The sequence below is a fragment of the Channa argus genome, chromosome 7 (genome assembly GCF_033026475.1).
Source record: "Channa argus isolate prfri chromosome 7, Channa argus male v1.0, whole genome shotgun sequence".
In the NCBI taxonomy this organism is placed as follows: Eukaryota; Metazoa; Chordata; class Actinopteri; order Anabantiformes; family Channidae; genus Channa; species Channa argus.
The window spans coordinates 13,316,734-13,338,595 of record NC_090203.1 but is presented as its reverse complement, the minus strand read 5'-3'; the positions used below and the strand labels follow the sequence as shown (position 1 = coordinate 13,338,595).

General features: G+C 39.8%; 1 protein-coding gene across 2 annotated transcripts; it reads right to left on the bottom strand.

Moving 5' to 3' along the window:
- Positions 1-685: 685 nt before the first annotated feature.
- On the bottom strand, positions 686-19,954 carry setd2 (SET domain containing 2, histone lysine methyltransferase). Of its 2 annotated transcripts, XM_067511223.1 has the most exons (23): positions 19,827-19,954; positions 19,484-19,641; positions 17,904-18,025; positions 15,378-15,399; positions 11,287-15,260; positions 11,026-11,157; positions 10,545-10,673; positions 10,102-10,225; positions 9,911-9,988; positions 9,725-9,822; positions 9,429-9,561; positions 8,768-8,902; positions 8,509-8,637; positions 7,340-8,422; positions 7,138-7,186; positions 6,785-7,061; positions 5,965-6,691; positions 5,139-5,264; positions 4,395-4,531; positions 4,183-4,294; positions 3,306-3,380; positions 3,022-3,123; positions 686-2,452 (listed from the first exon to the last, which is right to left on the bottom strand). In XM_067511223.1, exons 3-23 carry the CDS (start codon positions 17,930-17,932, stop codon positions 2,291-2,293), a joined length of 7,833 nt encoding a protein of 2,610 aa, XP_067367324.1. In that variant the 5' UTR covers positions 17,933-18,025; positions 19,484-19,641; positions 19,827-19,954; the 3' UTR covers positions 686-2,290. The 2 variants fall into 2 exon arrangements, with proteins under 2 accessions (XP_067367324.1, XP_067367325.1); XM_067511224.1 differs by lacking the exons at positions 15,378-15,399; positions 19,484-19,641; positions 19,827-19,954.
- Between the last annotated feature and the right edge of the window lie 1,908 nt (positions 19,955-21,862).

Genomic DNA, 21,862 nt, shown 5'->3' with positions numbered 1-21,862 from the left:
GACCTTTAATGACATTTGATATTCTACCGCTTATTATTCGATTTAGTTTAGCTCCTATTCCAAACCATGGAGATAAAAATAAAAAGTACATAAAAATCTGGGGGTGTTAAATTACTGTATCATCAAAACCATTCTAGAGGAAAGCTTCCTCTGTCTTAAGCACAACCTGATTCCAGCTCCCACTCTGCTCTGAACTAAAATCTGTTAATGATCTCCTTGCCTTCGCTTTTAAGTGGGAGCAGGCATCTTGCATGGCCTAGGGCAGTGTTACATGCTGTCGCACACTCCAGACGGGACTGCTTAACTGTGGTCTGGAGCACACAGGCACTGGGCTGTGGAATTTCCACAGACGGGGACGGGGGATGGGACAGGGGAGTGAGGGGAAGCACAGCAGTGACTCTATTCACTGGTCAGGAGTCTCCATATTTAGAGTGCACTAAACATCTCTAATGAAGCCAGTCGATCACTTTGACACCCTTACAGGGGCCGTACATCTGGTACATTTTTGTGCATACGTGCTGCAGTGGCATTCATGAACCCCTTATTAGAAGAATTAGCCAATCTAAAATGGGATTGGGTGTACACTCAGCTCTTAACCATGTAACAGAGGTCAGAGGTAGTTGCTTAGATCTGTTAGAGTCTATTTAATAGACACACATGAACCCAATTCTGCACAATAGGAAAACATCATTTTACAAAAAAAGTTTATTACCTTTTAAAATGTTTGTACACTTGTATGACAATGTGCTTACACAGTACTTACAATAGAGTAGGGTGAAACTTTGTACATAGAAAAATAAAAACAAAACAAAAAACATAAAAAGCCCCACCACTGAAATAAAATAGAGACCTGTGAGTCAGTGGTGTCCAATGTTTGACAGACTGTAACTGCATCAGGAAGGCTGAGCTGGTGAGGATGCGTGGGCTCACTGTGCTGCTGGACAGCTAGTCTCCTGCATACAGCTCTGGTAATTTTACACATTATTTACATGTTTATTCACTAAATGATAGTCCTTTTACAAAGTGGCTGCTTAATTAATCATTCCAAAAACTATTATTCAATGTATTCACAATATAAAGCAATATACATATGTTGGAACATCGTTTAATGCAATTTAAGAGGCTGCAACAAATTAATGACCTAATGCTAACGCAACTACATTAATAACTCTTGGAAATGAATGTGTGAATTTGTGGACCAAAGCTGACTGACGTGTCTCTAACATTTAATGGGGACTAAAAGTGAGTGAAAAAGAAAACCAAAACACACAAGATGTTAAGAAACTGTTAAAACTGCAGTGCTACTACCTACATTTACTGCACCGTTCCTGTAACAAGAGGTTCCAGAGCAGAACAAGCTGGGAGAAGAGTGGAGTGGACAAAATGGGGATAAATTGACACACAGTTAAACAGCACATCAAAACACAGCGTTTAAACCCTGCTACCCTTATAATACATAATTTTATTTTTTTAAATTGAAATATTTATCCATAACCCCTTCGATAATCTCATCAGTTACTGGCTGATCCCTAAGTTCATTGTGACTAAAAGCTCATCATGGTGAGGACATACTGTTGGAAGCAGAAGACAACTAAACCAAACAATTTCCATAAGGATACCCTCACTCAGCCCTAGATCATGCACTGATGAAAAAACAGAGGGTCAAAAGTGTTGTGGTAAAGAAGGCAGGGTTTGATGAGTGGAAGCTTGGACCTCCACAGCCAAGTTAAAAGCAGCACCAGATACAGAGTCAGTGGCAGGGGGTTGAAGCGTACACAAAAAAGGAATCTTGGGGGGGGGGGGGGGCGACAAAGACTGTTCTGCCATTGATCCGTTTTAGAAGGAAAGTAAAGAATCTTTGATAAACATGATACCAAAGCTGATTTTGTGAAGTAATTATTCGGGACTAGAAGAGATTAAAATGTGGGGTCAAGGTAAGGATCTCAGGAACATTTAAGAATCACAAATGGAAAACAAATTCTAAAAATCAGTCAGTCAGTGAGAACATTGTCTCTGTAGCACCCCTCAGTATCATCCTTCGAGAACATTGCGACTGGAGTCTCTGGTCATTTAGCAGCACACGAGTCTCCAACAGAATAGGACTCCTTCATGATCTGCACGGCCTGGAGAGCTTCTTGGGCAGCAGTGCAATTCTTAGTCATAAATACCGATAAGAAACTACTTCACGGTTCAGGCTGGCCAGTTCATGCACGAAGGAGTGAATGGAAAGGCAAATCTGTGCTTCTCCTACAGTAGTGCAGAGCAAGTTAAACATGTGAAGTCACTGAGGCTAGTACAGCTCTGTGTCCTCCTTGGGCCTGTACACAGAGCCAAATCTCTGCATGTACTTTTTTATATACTCCTTAGTCTTGTGCTTCACATTCTCATTACACTCAAGGTCCTCAGGATTCTTGCAAGCTTTCAACTCCTTATTCATAACTCCATGAGTTAGCTAGAAGATTGAGAAGAAATGAGGAAAGAGTGAAACACATTTCTTCTCACCAGACTGCAGTAAATGATATAATTACCATGTATGTCAAAATTGTAGTAGAGTGGTTAATTCTTCTTTAGTGACTTTGCACTTTATAATTTGGGACAATAAAGTGCAATTTCTCAATTAGTGAAAACCCAGCTAGTCTTTCTGTTTAATGTGCCATGTGTAAGTCCTGGTATATCCGAGTGGCACCACCTGCCACATACACAATCCTTGGACCCCGAAAGAATGCTACCCTTTGAAGAAACACTGGTTGAAAAACACTTTTAGAAAGGCATGAGTAAAACGAAAGGAGGTAATAGTTTAAATGTACAATGTGCTCTTAGTTTCTTCCAGAGGCAGATTTTGGCTGGTGAAAGCTCTACTATTTAGTTTTGATTTGGAGGAAACTTTGAAAATGCTGCCTTTTAAGTCAACTGACCGATACCTTTATTGTGTGCTGGCCATGTAGAGGTCAATTAAATGTTGAGTGATTCTTGGAATTCTTTAAAACAGTGTTGTATAAGCGTCTTATTGTTTAATCCTACCTTTCTAGCCAGGTGTTTGAAGTCTTCTGTGTTGCTGATACGTCCCAATTTGCAATCTGGCTTCCGGTAAGGATTTAAACATTGCACGATGAACTGGGACATCTGACTCACACACACGAAAATAGAAGAATGTAAAACAAACAAAATGTTGCATGGATGTATAGTAGGCATTCACAATGTGGACAACTGTTAAGGTCTGATAATCAATCAATCTGGAGTTATAATCCAAAAAAACCCCAAACAAAACATTATGTATGTATGTATGTGTGGACACTGTGGCTTACCTCTTTGCGAAATGTCTCTTTACTCTTTTTAGCTAGTTCACTGGAAGTGTCTGCTTCAGCTGTCTTTGTGGAAAACTGTAACAGTTTTGATGAATAAGATGATAAAATTGCATGCAAATAAAATTTGTTTCACATTGAATGCATGGGTATGCCCTGTGTAAACTGTCACGCATCATCTACAATTTGTTAAAATGTATATGTATGTATCAGAAGCACGCACAAAAGACAGACACACACACAATGTGCCATAAACAATAATTCAGAAATTGCAAAATTGAACGGTATAGAACAGGATTAGATTCCTGGCTGTGGTACCACTGTGTGTCTAAACACATGGTGGCAAATAAGTTGATGACCTTGTAGCTGATCTTAGTGGGAAAAACAGATCACATTTTAGTTTTAATGATTAAAAATAGAACAGACAAAGGGGCTACTTGCATTGTTAGGACTAATAAACAAACAAACAAACAAACAAAGAAATAAAGGAATGCCAGGTCTTACAGGACCATACAGCTGAGCAGGGAGTATAGTGAGTGGTTTATCCCTTAAAATCTTAGTCTCGAGATTCTGATGAATGGAGGAGGAGTTATCTGTGAGGTCTTGACACTCACTGAATATGGTGTAGTGCCTAGAGTTTCTTATTTTTTTCCCCCCCCTATACTGAGGAACAGCTGAAAGTAATCACAAGTGCAGCATCTTCAATTACCTCAAGGAACAAACACTATAATCATGCTTTGCACCAAAGCACAAACTTTCTGGGAACCAAATGAAAAAGGAAGTGGATTCCCCTTCATTGTAACGTTATTCTACTTCTAGCCGACACCATATAAAAAGCACACAACTAGGCCTTATAAGAAGATCACTGCTAAAAGCTGACCTTAGATGGATTTTCATCATAAGTGGGTGTTCCCAGGTCCATCTCAGATTCATGGTCCACACTAGTGTTGTCACTACTTCCTTCCCATGTTGGAGGGTCCCATTGTGTTTGTCTAATGTTCAGAGTAAAATAATAGATTAGAAGTGCACACAAGGACTTAGCAGAGCCATAAACACACACTTCACACAAACACAGCGCTACAGAATACCAACCTTGTGACTACATGGTAGTAGTAGATCTTTCCTTCAGGGTCCCGAGCAACTTTCCAGTTGGGAGGTAGGACAATAGTTTTGGGTTTTGGGGGAGAAGGAGGGGGCAAGTCTATCACATTGTTGGGTACAATCATTTCCTAAAAAAAGGATTCAGAAAAAAAGCATCAGCAGCCAAATACTGTATCTTTTATTACCAAAAAAAATTGTTGTACGTTTAGTGTTAAATCACATGTTAAGTCACATGTTTGATGACTGTCGATTGAAGGTAAATGTAAGATGTTTATAAATGAGACCAACTGAACCGTTTCATTTATTTTTTCAAAATGTAGTCACATTTTGCAAGGCACTTTTTTATTGTATGAGGGAGAGTTTGACCAAGTTGCATATTTTAGATGTATGCTACCCTCTTGTGGCCAAACTGAGACTGTTGTTGCCATATAACCTAAAGGAGCAAAGGCTGAACATTGCAAAAATGACACATTTAAAACGGAGATTTAATGCAGCCCGTAAATAAATTACAACAAATATAAAATCATAACAAATTATAAGGAATCATATATTTCTACCTCTCCAGTCAAATAAAAACTACTTTACTCTCCTTGTTCAGTTTCAACTGGCAACATATTAAATTAAAACACATTTTAATGGACTTTTACAATGTCAATTACTGGCTCAAAATTAAACACAGATTTCATTTTACACCCTACATTTAAAAAAATGTGTGTATGTGCATGTATGTGTCACCTGTTGGACAGTTTGGGATGTGACAATGGTGGTGACTGTGCCTCCCTGTTGCACCACCACTCCTTGCTGATGGCCAGGATACACTGGCTGACCATGCAGGTAGCTGGCTGTGGGCTCAGTGTATGCCTGTACAAACACAAAGAGCACTCAGATCGGACAGGTCCTTTAAGTACAGATAGTATATACAACATGGGTTATAGTAATTAATACCAATTACATTACCTTTTACAATCCAGAAATAACAGTGTTTATGACTTTTTAAGACTTTTCTAATAGCACTTTAAAAATGAAATTTAATAAATATGCAAAGTCAGCATGTTTGAAACACTTTGACATATAGTTTGCTTTATAAGCATTTCCAGGCACTGCATTTGGTATTCTCAAACATGTCATTAAAATGCCATTTTCCACATTTCTATACCAACTAGCTAGCAGGCCGACTCTAATACTGAATGATGCACTATTACAAATGACAAATCTTCTTCAGTCTGAATTTGTCTTGCAGTAATGTGACTAAAACATTTCAGTCCCGTCTAATGTAAATTTAAATTTTTGTAAAGCCTTGTATTCTCTGAAAATTGGATTATTTATGCTCTAATGATTTTTAATTAAGTTTAATTCATTGTTAAATACTGCAGAAAAAACATATAAATTGTCCAGGCAACATATTTTGGAGTTTAATAGGCCTCAATGGTAATAATATTTACTCTCATTTGCGCCTTATTTTCAATGTAATAATTATGTAGGTTTTTTAAGTTTATTCTAGAAAGTAGTATCTAAATTTAAGTAAAGTAAATTCCCCAGAGACTCCGGCACGGCAACCTACCTGTATGACTGGCGTGTTGGTCTGAGGGTAGGCAGTGGGGATACTGTAAATTGTTTGACATGGCTGGCCCTGGTAATAGATGGCTGTCTGAGTCTGGGCCTGTGCTGGAGTTGTAGCATATTGCTGTGCTGGCTGTGTCTGAACAGCAACTGCCTGCTGAGTGGTGGGGTCCCAGAGAGTTGTGTAGCTCTGCTGGCCCTGTACCCGAGGAGCTGCCTGGGTTGGTACAGAGAGGACAGCTACGCCTGCATCTTGGGTTGCTACAGTTGGCTGGGCATACTGTTGGGCATTACTAGTGGTGAGGTTGGTGGTGGTGATGTGCTGAGAAAGACTAGAAACTGAAGTGGCTTGGGATGTGGAAGATGGGGAGGGCAGGCCCAGATCAGAGATAAGATGTTGGGGAGGAGTTTGTTCATAGTTCATTGTGGGCTCAACTGTAGGGGTAGGGAGCAGTACTTTGCCTGCATTTGGGTTGGAGGGATCTACAAAAGTCTGGATTGGATATCCAGGAGGATATGTGATGAAGCCAGGGCTGGAGGCATATGCCAGAGCAGGGTCATATGCCATACTTTGAAGCTGCTGCTGCTGTTGAAGTTGCTGTTGCTTTTGGGCTTCCCGCTGAGCAACCTCCTGTTCAAACAACTTTCTGCGTTCCTCCGTGGACAGCTTGTTGCGCTCCTTGCCACCCACCCCCCTGGGTGTCTTGCTGCTGTTAGATGGGTCAAACCTTAAAAATTAGAGAACAAACACAGTAAGATATACAGCTATGTAAAAATATTCATTGTGTTGGCTCCTCAAGTGACGAGGTAAGAATGCTTACCGTTCCTCAGTACGTCGGCTGCTTCTCTCATAGAATGGATGGGGTGGAGACAAGGACCGTCTTCTTCGTCTTTCTGTGTTGCGTGGAGGTTTGTCAGAGACTCGATCTCTGTCCCGATCTCTGTCTCTGTCCCTCTCTCTGTCCCAGTCTCGATCCCTGTCTCTGTCATAATCTCTGTCCCTGTCGTGCTCCCTCTCCTTTTCTCGCTCCCTTTCACGTTCTCGGCTACCAGAAATAGTGCGTGGCATCAAAGCTGTATCGCGCTCGCGGCTGCGTTCTGTGAGAAAAACCAATTAGCCACATGGAATTCCAGAAATTCCACGTGACAAAAAACAGCTTTGGACTTAACTTACCATTTGCCTCCTTTTCCACCTGACTCTTCTTTGGTATTCTGTAAACCTCCTGAAAGAATAAGCATAATTTTGACTTTAGGCTTCACATTACAATGGCAAAAACATAGATAAAAAGTTATTATTATTATTTTATATAGTTATTATTATTACATTATTTTCAGTTGACAGTGTCAGTTTTAGAAGTAACCTCATTTTAACTCACCTTTAGATCTTTCCAGCTTTCAAGAAGTCTGGCAGCCATGCCACTAATGTCCACAGCACTGAGTTGGGGCTCCTGACTTCTCTCACTCTCTACATCTGAAACACCTTCCTCTTCATCCTGAGAAGGAGTTCCTATCACTGATGGGTCCACAGGGATTGATGTCACATCGGAACGTATATTGGCATCTGGGACCTCGGAGCCTGGGGGTGCATCAGTGGTAGATTCACTAGGTTGTGCCTCATTGCCAGAAGGAACCTTTTCTGCCTCTTGTGTCTCTGTCTTGGCTTCGATCTGCTCTAGACGCAGCTCAGATGGAAGATCAGTGGTGTCTGTTGGGATGGACTGAGTTTCTGGCTCAAGAGTTTCAATAGTGGGCTGATCATTTGTCAGTTGAGCCTTTTCTGACACTGCCTGGCTAGTCTGCTCTTTCTCACTCTCCTGTACACCAATAGCCTCCTTTGACTTCTCAAGCTCTTCCTTCAGACCCTCACCTGTGTCCTCTTTCATCTCCATGTCTTCCTTCTCCAACCCCGACTTTGTTTTGTCTTTCACTTCCTCAGTCTGAGGTTGGTGCTCACTACCTGAACCCACCTCTGCCTCTTCCTGATTTTCCACTTTGACAGACTCCTCCATTATTTCTTTTGCAAGATCTGGTGCGTCACCAGCTGGATCTTCCTTTAACTGTTTCTCATCATGAAGTCCTGAACGTGAGGATTCATCTTCGTCCTCATCCTCATCCTCCTCCTCTTCCTCCTTATCCTCCTCTTCCTCCTTCCCATCAGATGCTTTGCTAGTGTCAGAGAGTGCACTGTCTAGACTGTTTTCGCTGATGATTTTAAGGCGGCGGTACACAGCAGGTTTGGACGGGTCACTTTCAAGTTCGGGTCCCAATTTGGTTGAGGAACCATCGGGAGTGTTCAGAGGTGTTTGTGCACGAGAGGTGTTCTCACTAGAGTAGCCATCCATCTCAGCAGGGTGAGGTAGACTTTTTGTCTGTGCCCATCGCTGAATAAAGGTAAGGACTCTGCTCTCTTCTAACATGTTCTTAGTCGAGATAGGCAGCACAGCCAGTGTCTTCATTATCTGTCAACAGAGGATGGAAAAGGAACAGATTTAACGAGTCCTTTAATGGGCAGTTTTTGTAACGCAAAGTCCGTGACATATCTCACCTGTAACTGCAGCTTTGTGTTATTGGCACTGTTGCCTTTAGCTTCAGAAAGCTCTACCATGAAGATCCACAGCAAAGACAACCCATGATGGTCCAAGAACTGCTTCAGGCATGATGGATTTTGAGTATCCTGTGCAACACAAACATTATCTGGTGCAAAATGCACTGCAATAACAGAAATATATCAACCCTGTAACCCAATCATAAAAAGCTCAAACACACTTATTTCTAAAACTAGTCATTAATCATTCATGTCATACTTGTATGAGCTTGAGACAGATAAGTTTCTGCTCCATGGTTTCCACTCGGACCATTAGTCTGCAGAGAGACACCACCTGTTTCTCATCATACAAGCCTTCTCCATTTTCCAATAATGCCTCCAGTTCCTCATCAACCTAAGAAATGTGAGATTATTATAGATTAAATACATTGACTTAGGGATATTGGTGTAGAGACATTTACTTTGTATTACTACAATATAAGCCTAACTTAATAATTTAAAAGTAACATTATTGCCACAGTAATATAAGCCAATTCATAAGGTTTCTACTGTTGTGGTTAGTGAAGTGTACAATTAAAAATCTAATAATGATATATTTTATTAAGTACTCCTTTTTGAATTAGGTGCATAAATATTAAATATTTCTAGTGCTGTTAACTGAATTACTAAAATAGGTAATTATTTCAGTAAATCAACAAAAATAAATTGGTCACAACTTTTGTCATTAGCTAACTGTTATACTTATTTATAAAATAACCATTCACTCTTTTGCTGTGTCCTGTCTTTGTAAATGACACTAAAAAAACATAAAAGAATACCACTATTTGCTTTATACTGCCATAATCCAATTCAACTGAAAACTATTAATGCATCTCAGAAAGATACCAGAAAGGCTTTCAAAGTTGACTGAAAGAACTGACCGTGGTGAGAGCACTCTTTCGACTGCGGTCTTTCTTCATCTTCCCCCCAGCTGCCCGAACACTCACTCTGTTCTCCCCACCCAGGAAGCCTCTGCAGCTGGGTGCTCCACAGAAGCATTTCTGTGCTTCTTTGCTGGAGGATAAAATTAAACAAAGGTGAAGTGAACAACAAAAAAGATTTTAAAGATTCAAAATCCAGCATTTTGACCAATACTATGTGAAAAGTAAATGCAACAAAAGCACAAGCAGGACATGACACAACTGTAGGGAACAAAAAACAATAGAGGTAACAATACCCATATCTTTGGAACTGGTAATCAAAAGTTAGTTCAGTTCCTGCAGTAACAGCCTTGGTGGTGAAGAATCCAACTCTAAGCTGGCCATTGACAGTCCACTGAAAAGGGAGCAAATTTAGTATCAGGTGAGTGAGGCAATCTGAAAGGATATTACTGAAAGGCATGCATTTTTTTTTTTAACTATACCTTCTGGGTCTCACAGTTTGGTTCGCAACTATGGTTCATAAACCGAGAACAATTGCCCTTCAACGTTGCATCAATGATCTAAAAGAGACGTAATGCCATGGTAGGTATTTCTGTCATTTTTAGTGAATCACTGAAGCAGATTGCAGTTTAAGTTTTGACATTAATTGCAATGCATCATCATAATCACTTACCTCATTATTTTTTAGAGACATGAAGTAATAGTGAATGTTTTTATTGCGAGCATATTCTTTCACCCTTGTTTTGAATTCCTTGTGGTCCAACACCTCCCCACAGTACTCCAGTACAAACGTGTTTCTGAGATTGCAATAAAAATAAACCAGTTTTAAATTTGTCTTATTTTTTGTCAACCATAACCATTTAAGAACACAAACTGCAAATTATCTGACCCCAGTCAGATGTGCTAGTGTTTCTAGAAATGAGGATATTGAACGAAATATTAAATAATTTACAACTTTCTCAAATGGCAAATATTTTCTTTTGGAATGCAATTACATTTAAAGTGTGGATTGTTATAAACAATATGAACTTTTAGTGGGTGGCCCCAAAGTAACCACTACTTTTATAAATTGCATTTGGCATTAAATATTTTATTGAAAGTTTTTTAAATGCTTACGGGGCCAAGTCTTTAGCTGCCCGTAGTCCCCAGCCCTTGTCTTCTGTAAGGATAACCTCAAACTCTGAATGTTGTTTCATCTGAAAGCGTCGATTCGAGCAGTAGACTCCATTAAGGCACCGTGAGGAGCTGACAAAACACGCACACACAAAATACAAAAATAAAACTCAAGAACACATTGAGCAATGCATAGTGAGCAGTAAATTTTTTTCAGTATTTTTTTTTTTACATGCTTAACTGTTAATTTGCAGAATGTGTATGATAAAATGGCAAAATCTTTCATTGCCATAATTAAGAGCATGATACTACTAGACATTTTGCTATTGTTAAAGCAACAAATATAATTTGTCAGGAAAATTGGATCAAAGTGTACTTTAACAGTACTTGTATATACCCTCTTCACTCGGGTACCGTTCAATGATAACATTTCAACACCACCTTTAATATTGTGACATATCTTTATCAATAATAATCAACTTACCACTCAATCATCAGCAGCCGGTTTAGACAGTCTTCCCCACATGCCAACACTCCTCTTGAACGTTCCTCTCTGGACAGCACTGGACACTCACATTGCATCCTCTTGATATCCCGATGAGACTTGCTCTTCTTTCTAAAAAAAAAGAATTGAAACTTTTTAATGTTCAAACCTAAAAGTACTTATAACTATTTAATAAAACAATTAAAGTACATGCACAAACAAATGCTGACATTTTCCTGGTCAGGCTGGGCAACACCTTACCTCTCAGTCAAATACAGATTCTCCTCCATCAAGTCAAAATAAGGGGGCATCTTTTTAGACCTGGCCAACTCTTTCCATTTACTGGCATCTTGAAAGTCGTGCAGAGTAAGTGATGGACGATGCACTTCAGCCTTGACATGAGTTTCCTTAGTGATGTCAGTATCTCCTTGACGCTCCCTTTTGCCTGCAGGCCCAGCTTCTGCCTCATTGTCTGAATCTGATTCAATCTCTGGACGCCTTTTTTTAGGTGGGCCCCTGCCTCTATGGGGTCTGAAACTGTCTTCTCTAGGGGGGTCGGGTATAGTAGACCCCCTGCTGTTGCTGCTTATTTCATAACCTTGTACAAAACTTGATGACCCTGGAGTGTTGGTGAATGGTTTATCACCACTGTAGTCATCATTGTCATTTGTAAGAGAGTCTGGATGTATTTCACCTGTAGGATCCTGATAATTTTCATTTGAATGGAAGAAAGGTTTTTTGCTAGACTGCATGTTTGGAGATTGGTGGTTCCAGGAGGCACAATTGTGTCTATGATCCTGTCCTTTGACACAGGCCCCTGTTAGTTTAGTGTTTGGTAACTGTGGCCCATGACTACTATCAGGCTGCTGGTATGTACTACTGGGCTGCTCTGTTTGTAAAAAATCCCAACCCAAGCTGAATACATTCTTGTCACTGATGTTATCAGCACAGGAGAAATCATGTTGGTAACGGGAATACATCTGCTCACCCCTGCTGCTTACAGCATGCTGTTTGTTCCCCTGTTCACACTGTCTAGAATTATCAGGTTTGTGAGCACAATCGGTAGCACTTGGACGACCAGCTGCATAGGGCAGCCCATTGACAGTGCCGCTACCCTCAGAGTGACTAGTGCTATCAATCATATTGCTCTGGGACTGACATAACATAGTGCTGTGTAATAACTCATTTACACCAGCACACAGAACACTGTTCACCCCAAAAGCAGTGGAAGGGCTCCCCTGTTCTTGTACAATGGTAACTTGTCTTAGGACATTATTTTCCATACTAGCATTGTGCAGTTCTGAATTATGTAAATGACTGCAGGAAGCTTCTGTGTCCTGTGTATCCACTGTTAGAGAAGAATTCTTTGGCACTACCACTACAGAGTGCAATCGTTTAATAGCCTCACCACAATCCGAGTCATACTCCGAGTTGTCACTATCACTGGCCTCACTCTGTCCTGCTAATGCATCCTGATTAAGTAGTGTTCTCTCACTCAATTTGAACTTGGTAGTACTGTTGGATTTCTCCTCAAATTCACTTTCATTCCAACTTTGCATCATTGTAGCTGTGTCAACATGTGGTGTAAAATTTCTGTGATGAGGCTCATCTGCATTTACTTTTTGAGAAACACTCAGTTTTAAGTCACAGTGGCCACTGCTGGTGTTTATTTGTGACAACTCACTTTGGTCTTTGTATTCATCTGTCATAGAAGTGCTGTCCAAGCCAACTTCCTCCTTGGAGATCTTGGTCTGGTTCACCAGTAGGGAATGTGTTTCAGCTTCTTGGAAATTACCTGTACAGTCAGACTCTTGTTGGTTATTGTCTTTAGAAAGCGCTATCTTTTTGACTGAGATCAGTTTTTTAACAGTAGGCTTACTCTCTGCACAAAGACTCCTCTGTGAATTGTCACTCTCTAAGGTATCTTGCCCAACAATATCCCACCGAGACTTCTTAGCAGTACTGCAGCTCTTTTTAACAGAATCCATGCTTCGTTGTTCACATGCCAGGTGATTCTCAGATTCAACATATGATGAATCAACGTTATGTGGTAAACTTGTGTCCGACCCATTGTCAACTGTTAAATCTTTATTCAGTTCATCAAACTCTGATTTAGTGTTGTCCTGAACATTATGTGCTCCAGGTATACCAGCTGTATCAGGTAAGGACTTTGGCCCTGGTGAACAGTCAAAGATTATTGTATCCTGGCTGCACATTATACTATCATCATTACTGCATAAATTTAAGACAGATGCACTTACGCTCACATGAGGTTGATTGTTTAAAGAAAAGCTATCCCTCACATTAGGCAGGTTTTCAAGGGTGTTATTTACATGCCTAAAATGTTTGCTTAAATTAACAGTTGAGGTATTTTTATTCTCAACTTCAAGACCTAAATCATTTTCTTTTGTTCTTTTGGGTAATGATTCTTGCAAATCCTCTTCACCAAATGAGACCATCCCCTTAACATCTTGATGGGAGTCATCTTTTTCACTCTGTGAACACTGTTCTGTAGTGGTTGCACAGGATGGTGCTTGGCTGTGAAATATGTCTTTTGATTGTCTATTGTGGCTTGTGGTCTTCACAGTGGTGCTAAAAGGTGCCAGCTGTTTCATGTCTGGCTGATCAGTTTTCTTTAGAGAGTTTTTATTCTTCTCCTCAAGGAAATAGCTTTTGTCAGCCTGTTTTGAGGCCTCTGAATTTCCCTTATAATCTGCCTCAGATTCACTGGAGCTGCTTTTTTGCCGTTTCTCATGTGTTTCAGAGTGAGTATGCATACTGGAAGAAGAGGATTTGCTGTTGGTGTCTGACTTGTGATGGGTGCTAGATCTATGGTAACTAGAGTCTAAATCGGGAGAGCATTTGCGCTGTGAGTCAGAGTCAGATGATCGCTTTGAAGTCCTTTCAGACTTGGACAAGTGAGTTCTCTTATCTATCTCAGAAGACGAAGGAGATCCTACAGATTTAGAGACCTTCTCAGATTTTGAGTGGGGAAATGATTTTGAGTTTTTATGTGAGCTTGAATGGGTGGATGGCCTAGTGGACTCACTCATCCTTGTCTTTGTTTTTCTGTGATCATCTTCAGAGTCAGAACTGTCCCGGGTTCTGTCAGTCCGAGAATGAGAACGTCTTCTCTCTCGGCGTGGAGAACTTCTATGGGATCTCCGGTCAGAATCATGATAGTATGACCTTTCACAGCGTGCTCCTCTGTCACCTCTTGACCGCTCTGATCTGGAATGGGATGAACTTGTTCTAGACCCTCTTGATCGAGAACGTGATCTAGACCTTGACCTTCTGCGATCTTTGTCTGATCTAGATGAGCGTGATGATGTGTGTCTAGAATCTCGGTCTAATTTTGAATAACTAGAAGATCTTTCATAATTCTCTGAGCGCTTAGAGGAACTTTTTTCTTTTTCCTCCACATGTGAACCAGAGGAAGACTTTTTAACCTCTTTGCTTCTGCTATCAGAGTTTGTTTTAATTTTGGAATCTGCTGCTTTTCGGCCGGAAGACATCTGGGCTGAATCTCCATCAGATTCTGAGCCAATGTGAGCACTATCAGATTGAGACCTGGTTTTCCTTTTATATACCTTGTTATCCTGCTCAGTACTTCTGGGAGTCTCACCATCTTTTCCTGTGGAAGCAGCTAACTTCTTGAGACTCTGGGTTACCCTTGCATCAGAGGCTTCAATGTGAGCGTTCTCAAAAGAGCAGACACTGACGATATTCTGACACTGGGGTGTTGGGAATTCATTTGCACCCTGACTTGCTGACTTCTGCAAAACCTGTAATTCAGAAGAGTTATCCTCCTCTGCAGTGACAGACACTGGTTGCTCTTCAGTCACAGAGGCAGTGAGAATTTGTTTCTTGAAATGCATCTTTGCTAAATCGGGATTCAATTTAGTGGCTGAGGTGACTGGTGTCTGAGAAGGTGCTTCTGGCATGGATATCTGTTTCTGATCAGTTTTGCCTTTGCTCTGCCCTGCTTTGTCTGAGTTTAACGGTGACAAGGCAGCCTGAGGTTCAGTGACAGACTTGTCAGGGCTTGCGGGGATGAAAACTCGGCTCTGCAGTGGCTTCTTGGTCTGCGAGAAGCTGAAGGACACTTTCTGACGACTCTGATCCTCTAGGTTGACCTTCATTTTGCTCCCTTTAGGCAAAAGATGGTTGGATAGCATTACTCTGGGAGAAAGGCTCTTCCTAAGAGCTGCTTTGGAAAGGCCCTCCACCTTTACCTACAGTAAAAGAAAAAACATGATCCTTTAACATAATTTTTTGGGAAAATGTTAAATTATACATAGGGCTTATAGCATAACAGCTGTGAGATTTGTTAACTTTACATTAAGACTTACTGAGGCACCACTCCCTTCCTCTCTTTTTAGCCAGGAACACCACAGGAACATAAAAAAAAAGAAACCAGTTGGCACAGTTTATGTATTAGTACATAAAATTGATCAAAGAGTCCTGAAAAATGAATTTTCAATGTAACAATGTGGGATGAGACTATAGTCTTCCTTCTTTGACAGGCATGATCTTGCACTTAAATAGCACAACATTCAATCAATAGTGACAGGAAATAGGATGATAAAACTTCTAGCATGAACTCTAGCTCTGGACAAAGCAAGTTGTGTATATGTGTAGACTACATGTACAACTTGAAAAGACAAACCGTGAATTAAGATAATGGATTTAAATGAAAAATACATATACTAATGCAATGTAATGAAGTCATGTTACCAATATGAAAGCTGAAGACATACCAGAGACTACATACAGTTGACTGCAGAATAGCTCTTAACTATTTTCCATAGATGTTTTTCCGTTCTTTTTTCAATTTTCCTGATAACCATCCTTGGCAGTATATGTAAAAACATTTTTCATTTTGTCCTACTAAAGCGTGTGTTTTCCTTAGGGTAGGATCAAAGTGGGTGCTGGGCAACAATTGGGTCATTTTATCCTTAAGGATATAATTTCTTTCTCAGTGACCTTCAAAATGAGACACTTCATCAGGGACATTCAGTTATATGGTAACGTCTGAAATGAGCAGGCTACAATCCGAATAGCAAATGCACTGTATCAAACTAAGGTCATTACACTTTTAGATTAGCAACACCATTTTCCATAAAAATAAGAATTTTATTCTATAAATGATATCCAATACCAAATTTTGTGTTGATGTAATCACTTTAGTCATGCTAGAGAAATAAATTACATATTCACTTTGAAGAGACTTTTCTAACTTAAAATACAGAATGTGAAATGTGTTTGTGTTTATGTGTGCCCTGTTGTAAAGATCCCCCTGCTTTCCTGGTGAGGAGTTGGAGGCTGTGTTTTGTTTCTAAAAGCATTACCATAGTTGGTCAGTGCTGCTGCAACAAGTAGTGCCTCAGTAGGTCACACCATTGTTCAGGGAGAAAACGGAACAATGGAATACTTTTTCTTAACTTTCCACTAATTAATTAGAGAAAAGACAGGGGCTGCATGCAAAGCTAAAGGATCATTTTATTGTCACGCTCAAGGACTGAGCTGTAACATGTTATTTTGCTTTCTCGTGCTAAATAGTCTCTTTTCTCCATTAGATTTGAACAATTCAAACAACTTTTAGCCAACCAAAACAAAAGGTATGTAGGTACCTTACCACTAGCAGACGCAGGTAAACAAAGTTGGAAGCTGACAGGATGGCACCCCTGTCCTTCCAACATACACCATGAAGTGAGGTATAATCACTTTCTCTAACACTACTGCAATTAGCATTAATACACTGCCATATATTCTATCTGGTGATGCACTGCACAAAACATAAAAAAGATTGAGAATATTAATTGACATTTTGGGCTATCAAAATAATTACATGCCATGGCAACTGGGCTTCCTTCCTGTTTGTTCAACCTACTTCTTGTTGTTTTTTTAGCCATAACCATACTTCCAGATATAGTTCATAATGTTTTAGCAGTGATTTGACAGCAAAGAATTCTGCACAGGCTATGACTAAAACAAAATACAACTTGCTATACAACAACAGTGTCCAACAACACAAATTATACAACACAACATGGCTGGAGAAAAAGACTTTGATTACTTGCAATTTTCTGTTGAAAACTTCTAATTTCTGTTGAACACTGTTCAAAATAATTGTTGAATTGTTAACATAATTAATGTTTTTCTAAAAATCCAGAGATTGTCATATCCAAATTGTATGTGTACAATTATTACTTGTTGCATGCAGCTCAGCTTAGGGCTGCATGGTGTATAAAATGTCTACTGCATTGGAAAGTAGTTCTTCCAAAGTGCACAAAGATTTTACTTTTAGGTTTTCTAATAAAATGAATAATAGCTGGCTATATTATGTTTCTTTGAGTCACAACAGTGCTATAAACTGTAGGTTGAACATTATTCAGTCTGTTACTGGTGGGGAGTTAATGATACATACTGTGTGCAATATCTTGTCAACACAAACACTGCAGATAAGTTAACATTAGATAACATACTCAGTTTCTGTCCTGCCTGTGCTCAAAGTGATCATTTAAGTGGATATGCTGGTGTATGCACTTACTTGACGCACCTGCCACTGACAGCCCATGTATAACTCTCATGGGATAGCATTTATTTGCATATACGTTTACATTATTCTTGCACAAGTAGGCCCAATAACATAAATGTAGTGTTGCAGTCATTTGCATTTTAACGAAATCAACCCCTTGTTCCCAAGCAGTTTAAACAAGAATAAATTTACAATTTAATTTCTGTAATGTTAACTATACGTAATTTTATATTTAACAACAGTGTTGCTTAATTGTTCATCCAAGGTCAGTATTTATCTGATGCATTAAACAAAAAAACCTCTAAACAAAACATACAATGGGAGTTTGTTTGAATACCTGATCTCTGACTTGAGCAGAGTGTCCATTGAGAAAGTCGTCTAGGATTAGTAGGCCTGAAGAGCCTGCTGACCAAGAATAATCCAAATCAGACAAATGAGCCTTCCAAAGTGACGCCACACCTAATAAAACATAAAGACATGGATTAAATTAACTTATTCTAGTTGCTCCACCACAGTTTACAGCTGCTCTGTCAAAAACGTATAACTTTGACAACACCACAGGATCTATGGGAAGTCCTACAGATGCAGAAAATATGTTTTGACTGATCAAATGTAGTGTTTATTAGTATGTCTGGCTTATGCAAAACACACTACATTAATGTATGCATGTCAAAACGTACGTGGTGTTTTGTTTAAATTGTATTACAAAGATCCCTCTTATCTATCATATCGCAATGGGGCAGAACATTCCACTGGACGTCTTCATATCGGTTATGCACTAATAGAAACATTTCCTATTTCGTGAACTTGGTGAGCTATTCACCTCCACTGCCTTTGTTGCCGTAGGGATGCAGCGACAACAAAAGTAATGTTACATTTACCCGTGGTTTATATATAGTACTATGATGGTCGAGGTAAGTTAAAAATACAGTTGCCATGTGTCTCATTTAAACATTTTACGCGGAAAAAATGGCCTACAGAAAGAAAATTGCCCGGCATAATGACGATTTATGTGAAAGAAAACATTGACATTCTTATGAAAACAAACGGTGACTGATTTGAAGCGTATTATGAAACTAACTAAAGCATGGCCTGTGCAGCAGGGGGATGTAGCCCAAACATGGCCTTTAAAGGGATCATTCTAACAGTTACCAAGTGTGAATGCAAGTTTACAATGTACTGCAAACACATTAGTTCAGTAAAATATTCAATCAATAGTTGATAAGTAATCACACTACAACAAATAACTAAGTGTTCTGTGACGTTATGGCGCTACATGTAAGACGCAGTTACTCGACGCTGCTTTATAAAAATTATCAGAAGTGGCTAAGCTAACTTGAGTAGGCTAACTAACAGAGAGCTTTTGGGGCCATCTTTCAGATACAATTAGCCTTAGCCCATGTTGCGTTAGGTATTTGTATAATTAATATTGACTGGCAAACTAATGGATAACAAAAAACGTTATACGTATGACGTTTAGGATGCTTGACGTCTACACTGCTGAGGTAAACAATCACATTTGTTTATATAAACGACTGCAGCTAACAGAGAAGTTCCACTAGCATCAGCAGCTAAAGCTAACAACCTTTGCTAACTTTAACTAGCAGCACGTAAGCTATGCTAATGCTCCGATTTCAAACAAACTTATAGAGGGTTTAACTGTCTGTGGTATGTAACGAGCGTGTAAAGACTATGAGAGAGTCAGTTACTTTTGATCACTGTAGTTATAACAAACATAGTTTGATGTGCTTTCCCGGTTTGTAACAGACAAGTATTAAACGATTCTGTGCACCCGGGTACACTAGCATGCTAGCAAGTGATGTTTTGTCTTGTGTAACCTATGGCAAGCTGGTTTTACCAGAATTACCGTAACCTTAAACCAAAGTAAAAAATACAGTTGGCTCAAGAAGTACTCACTTCACGACGTGATTAAGGTCACAGGGTTCCTCCATCTTCGAAATCACCGGTAATCGACCCTCTGTGAAGCAACAATGTTTGCCGACGCCAAATCCATATGGAGCTGTCGGAAATGATCGTCGGCTGTAGCTCTGCTACTGCTGCGCCCCAGCTTCAGCCTGGGTGAATGTTGGTAATATCGAGCTAGCATGAGCTCACATAGTTAGCCAAAGGCCAAAACATCAAATTATTCGAAAAAATAACCGGAAGCAATCTCAATGTGGCTAACTTGTGTGTCACAGAAAGACCATCAGATAATCAGATATGATGCGCTTAGATGTACATCAACATGTCAATGAAATACCTTTTATTGCACACTGATCCTCAGTGTCTCTGGCTGTGGCTGTGGCTGTTGCGTTCAACAACATCACATGATGTAGGACCACAGCTGGCGCGAACCCTGGGTCGCACTGCGGGTCCGAATCATCAACGATGCCCGACCTATAAAAAAACAAAAATTAAATATATATTTAATTATAAATAAATATATAAACCTGCACAGTAGCCCATATACATATACAGCTCTACAAAACTACACAGCAAATTTCATGTAATTACTGCTGTGACAAGATTATACTATTTTGTTATGTCCAAATTATGATATTAAGTATTTAATTTGATCTCCAGATTTTACTAATTTTATTGTCACTTAGCATTTACACAGTATTTATTGTCTTATATGTATTCAAGGGGGAAATTGGAGCTCTTAGTAAATATCTTTCTTGAAAGGTTCAAAAATGTTTTCTTGCTGGAAAAAGAAGACAGTGACATATGCACATATGCTCAACTATGCTTTGATTATCTAAAGAAATGTTGTGTGTTAAGGTCAACTGCTAGTCTATCAACTTTTACATGCTGCAGAAGAATTGAACTTTGAAAATTATTATACAATTCACATATCTGTCTAATTTATGTAGGAAATAGGGCACCCAACACATTCACTTAGACTGCACTGTAGGCTACAGTGCTGTAAAAAGATTTGTCCCTCTTTTGATTTTTTCCTTATTTGAGCATATCTCATATGACTTTTTTCAAACAGAATTTAAAACGAAAAAAAGCAATCCAAGAAAAGAAATAATACGAGTTTTAAAGGGGAACTTTGCCAATTTTCAACCTACCACCACTGGTGCTGTTGACCAGGGTGCTGGTGGAAACTAGGCTACTGTTGGTTGAAAAGGAGAGGAGGAAGGCGTTTCCATAGGCAGAGAGAGAAGAGGAAAGCCTGACAGTAGAAGAGTGTAGGGACAGTAGGGACTTTGAATGTTGGGACTGTGACAGGGAAGGTTAGAGAGTTGGTTGCCAGAGAAGGAAGGTGTATATACTGTATGTCCAGAAGACCAGGTGGAAAGGTAGCAAAGCTAGTAGCTTAGGAGCAGGGTTCAAGTTATTTTACCATTGGTCAGATAGGACGAGAATAGGAGTAGGAGTTGTTCTAGAGGAGGAAAGAGTATCAAATAGGGTGATGAGTCCGAAGTTGGATATTGAAGGTGTGATGTTCAACGTTGTTAGTGGATATGCCCCACAAGTAGGATGTGAGTTAGAAGAGAAAGAGAGATTCTGGAGTGAGTTATATGAAGTGATGAAGGTCATCCCCAGAGGTTAGAGAGGGGTGATTGGTGCAGACTTTAGAGGACATGTTAGTGAAGGTTACAGAGAAGAATGTGATGGGCAGGTTTGGTCTTCAGGACAGGAACCCAGAAGGACAGATGGTGGTAGACTTTGCAAAGAGGATGGAAATGGTTGTAGTGAACAATTTCTTCCAGAAGAGGCAGGAACATAGGGTGACATAGAAGAGTGGAGGTAGAAGCACTCAGGTGGACTACATCTTGTGTCAACATTGTAATCTGAAAGAGATTAGTGACTGTAAAGTGTTGGTAAGGGAGAGTAGACAGGTGTACAGGGAGATGCATCTTAAGGTGAAGGTTGAGGTCACAAAGGCCAAACAAAGAGCATTTGAGGACTTGTATGCTAGTGTGACAGTAAGGAGGGAGAGGGGGAAAAAAGTGCAGCAGGTTAGGGTGATTAAAGATAGTGATGGAAATGTATTGACAGGGGCCAGGAGTGTGATGGGAAGATGGAAGGAGTACTTTGAAGAGTTGATGAATGAGGAAAATGAAAGAGAATAGAGAGTTGAAGAGGTGATTGTCATGGAGCAGGAAGTAGCAAAGATTAGTAAGAGTGAAGTAAGGAGGGCGTTGGAGAGGATGAAGAGTGGAAAGCCAGTTGGTCCTGATGACATACCTGTGGAGGTATGGAAGTGTCTAGGAGAGGTGGCAGTAGAATTTCTAAATAGTTCGTTTTTCAAGATCTTGGAGAGTGAGAGGTTGCCCGAAGAATGGA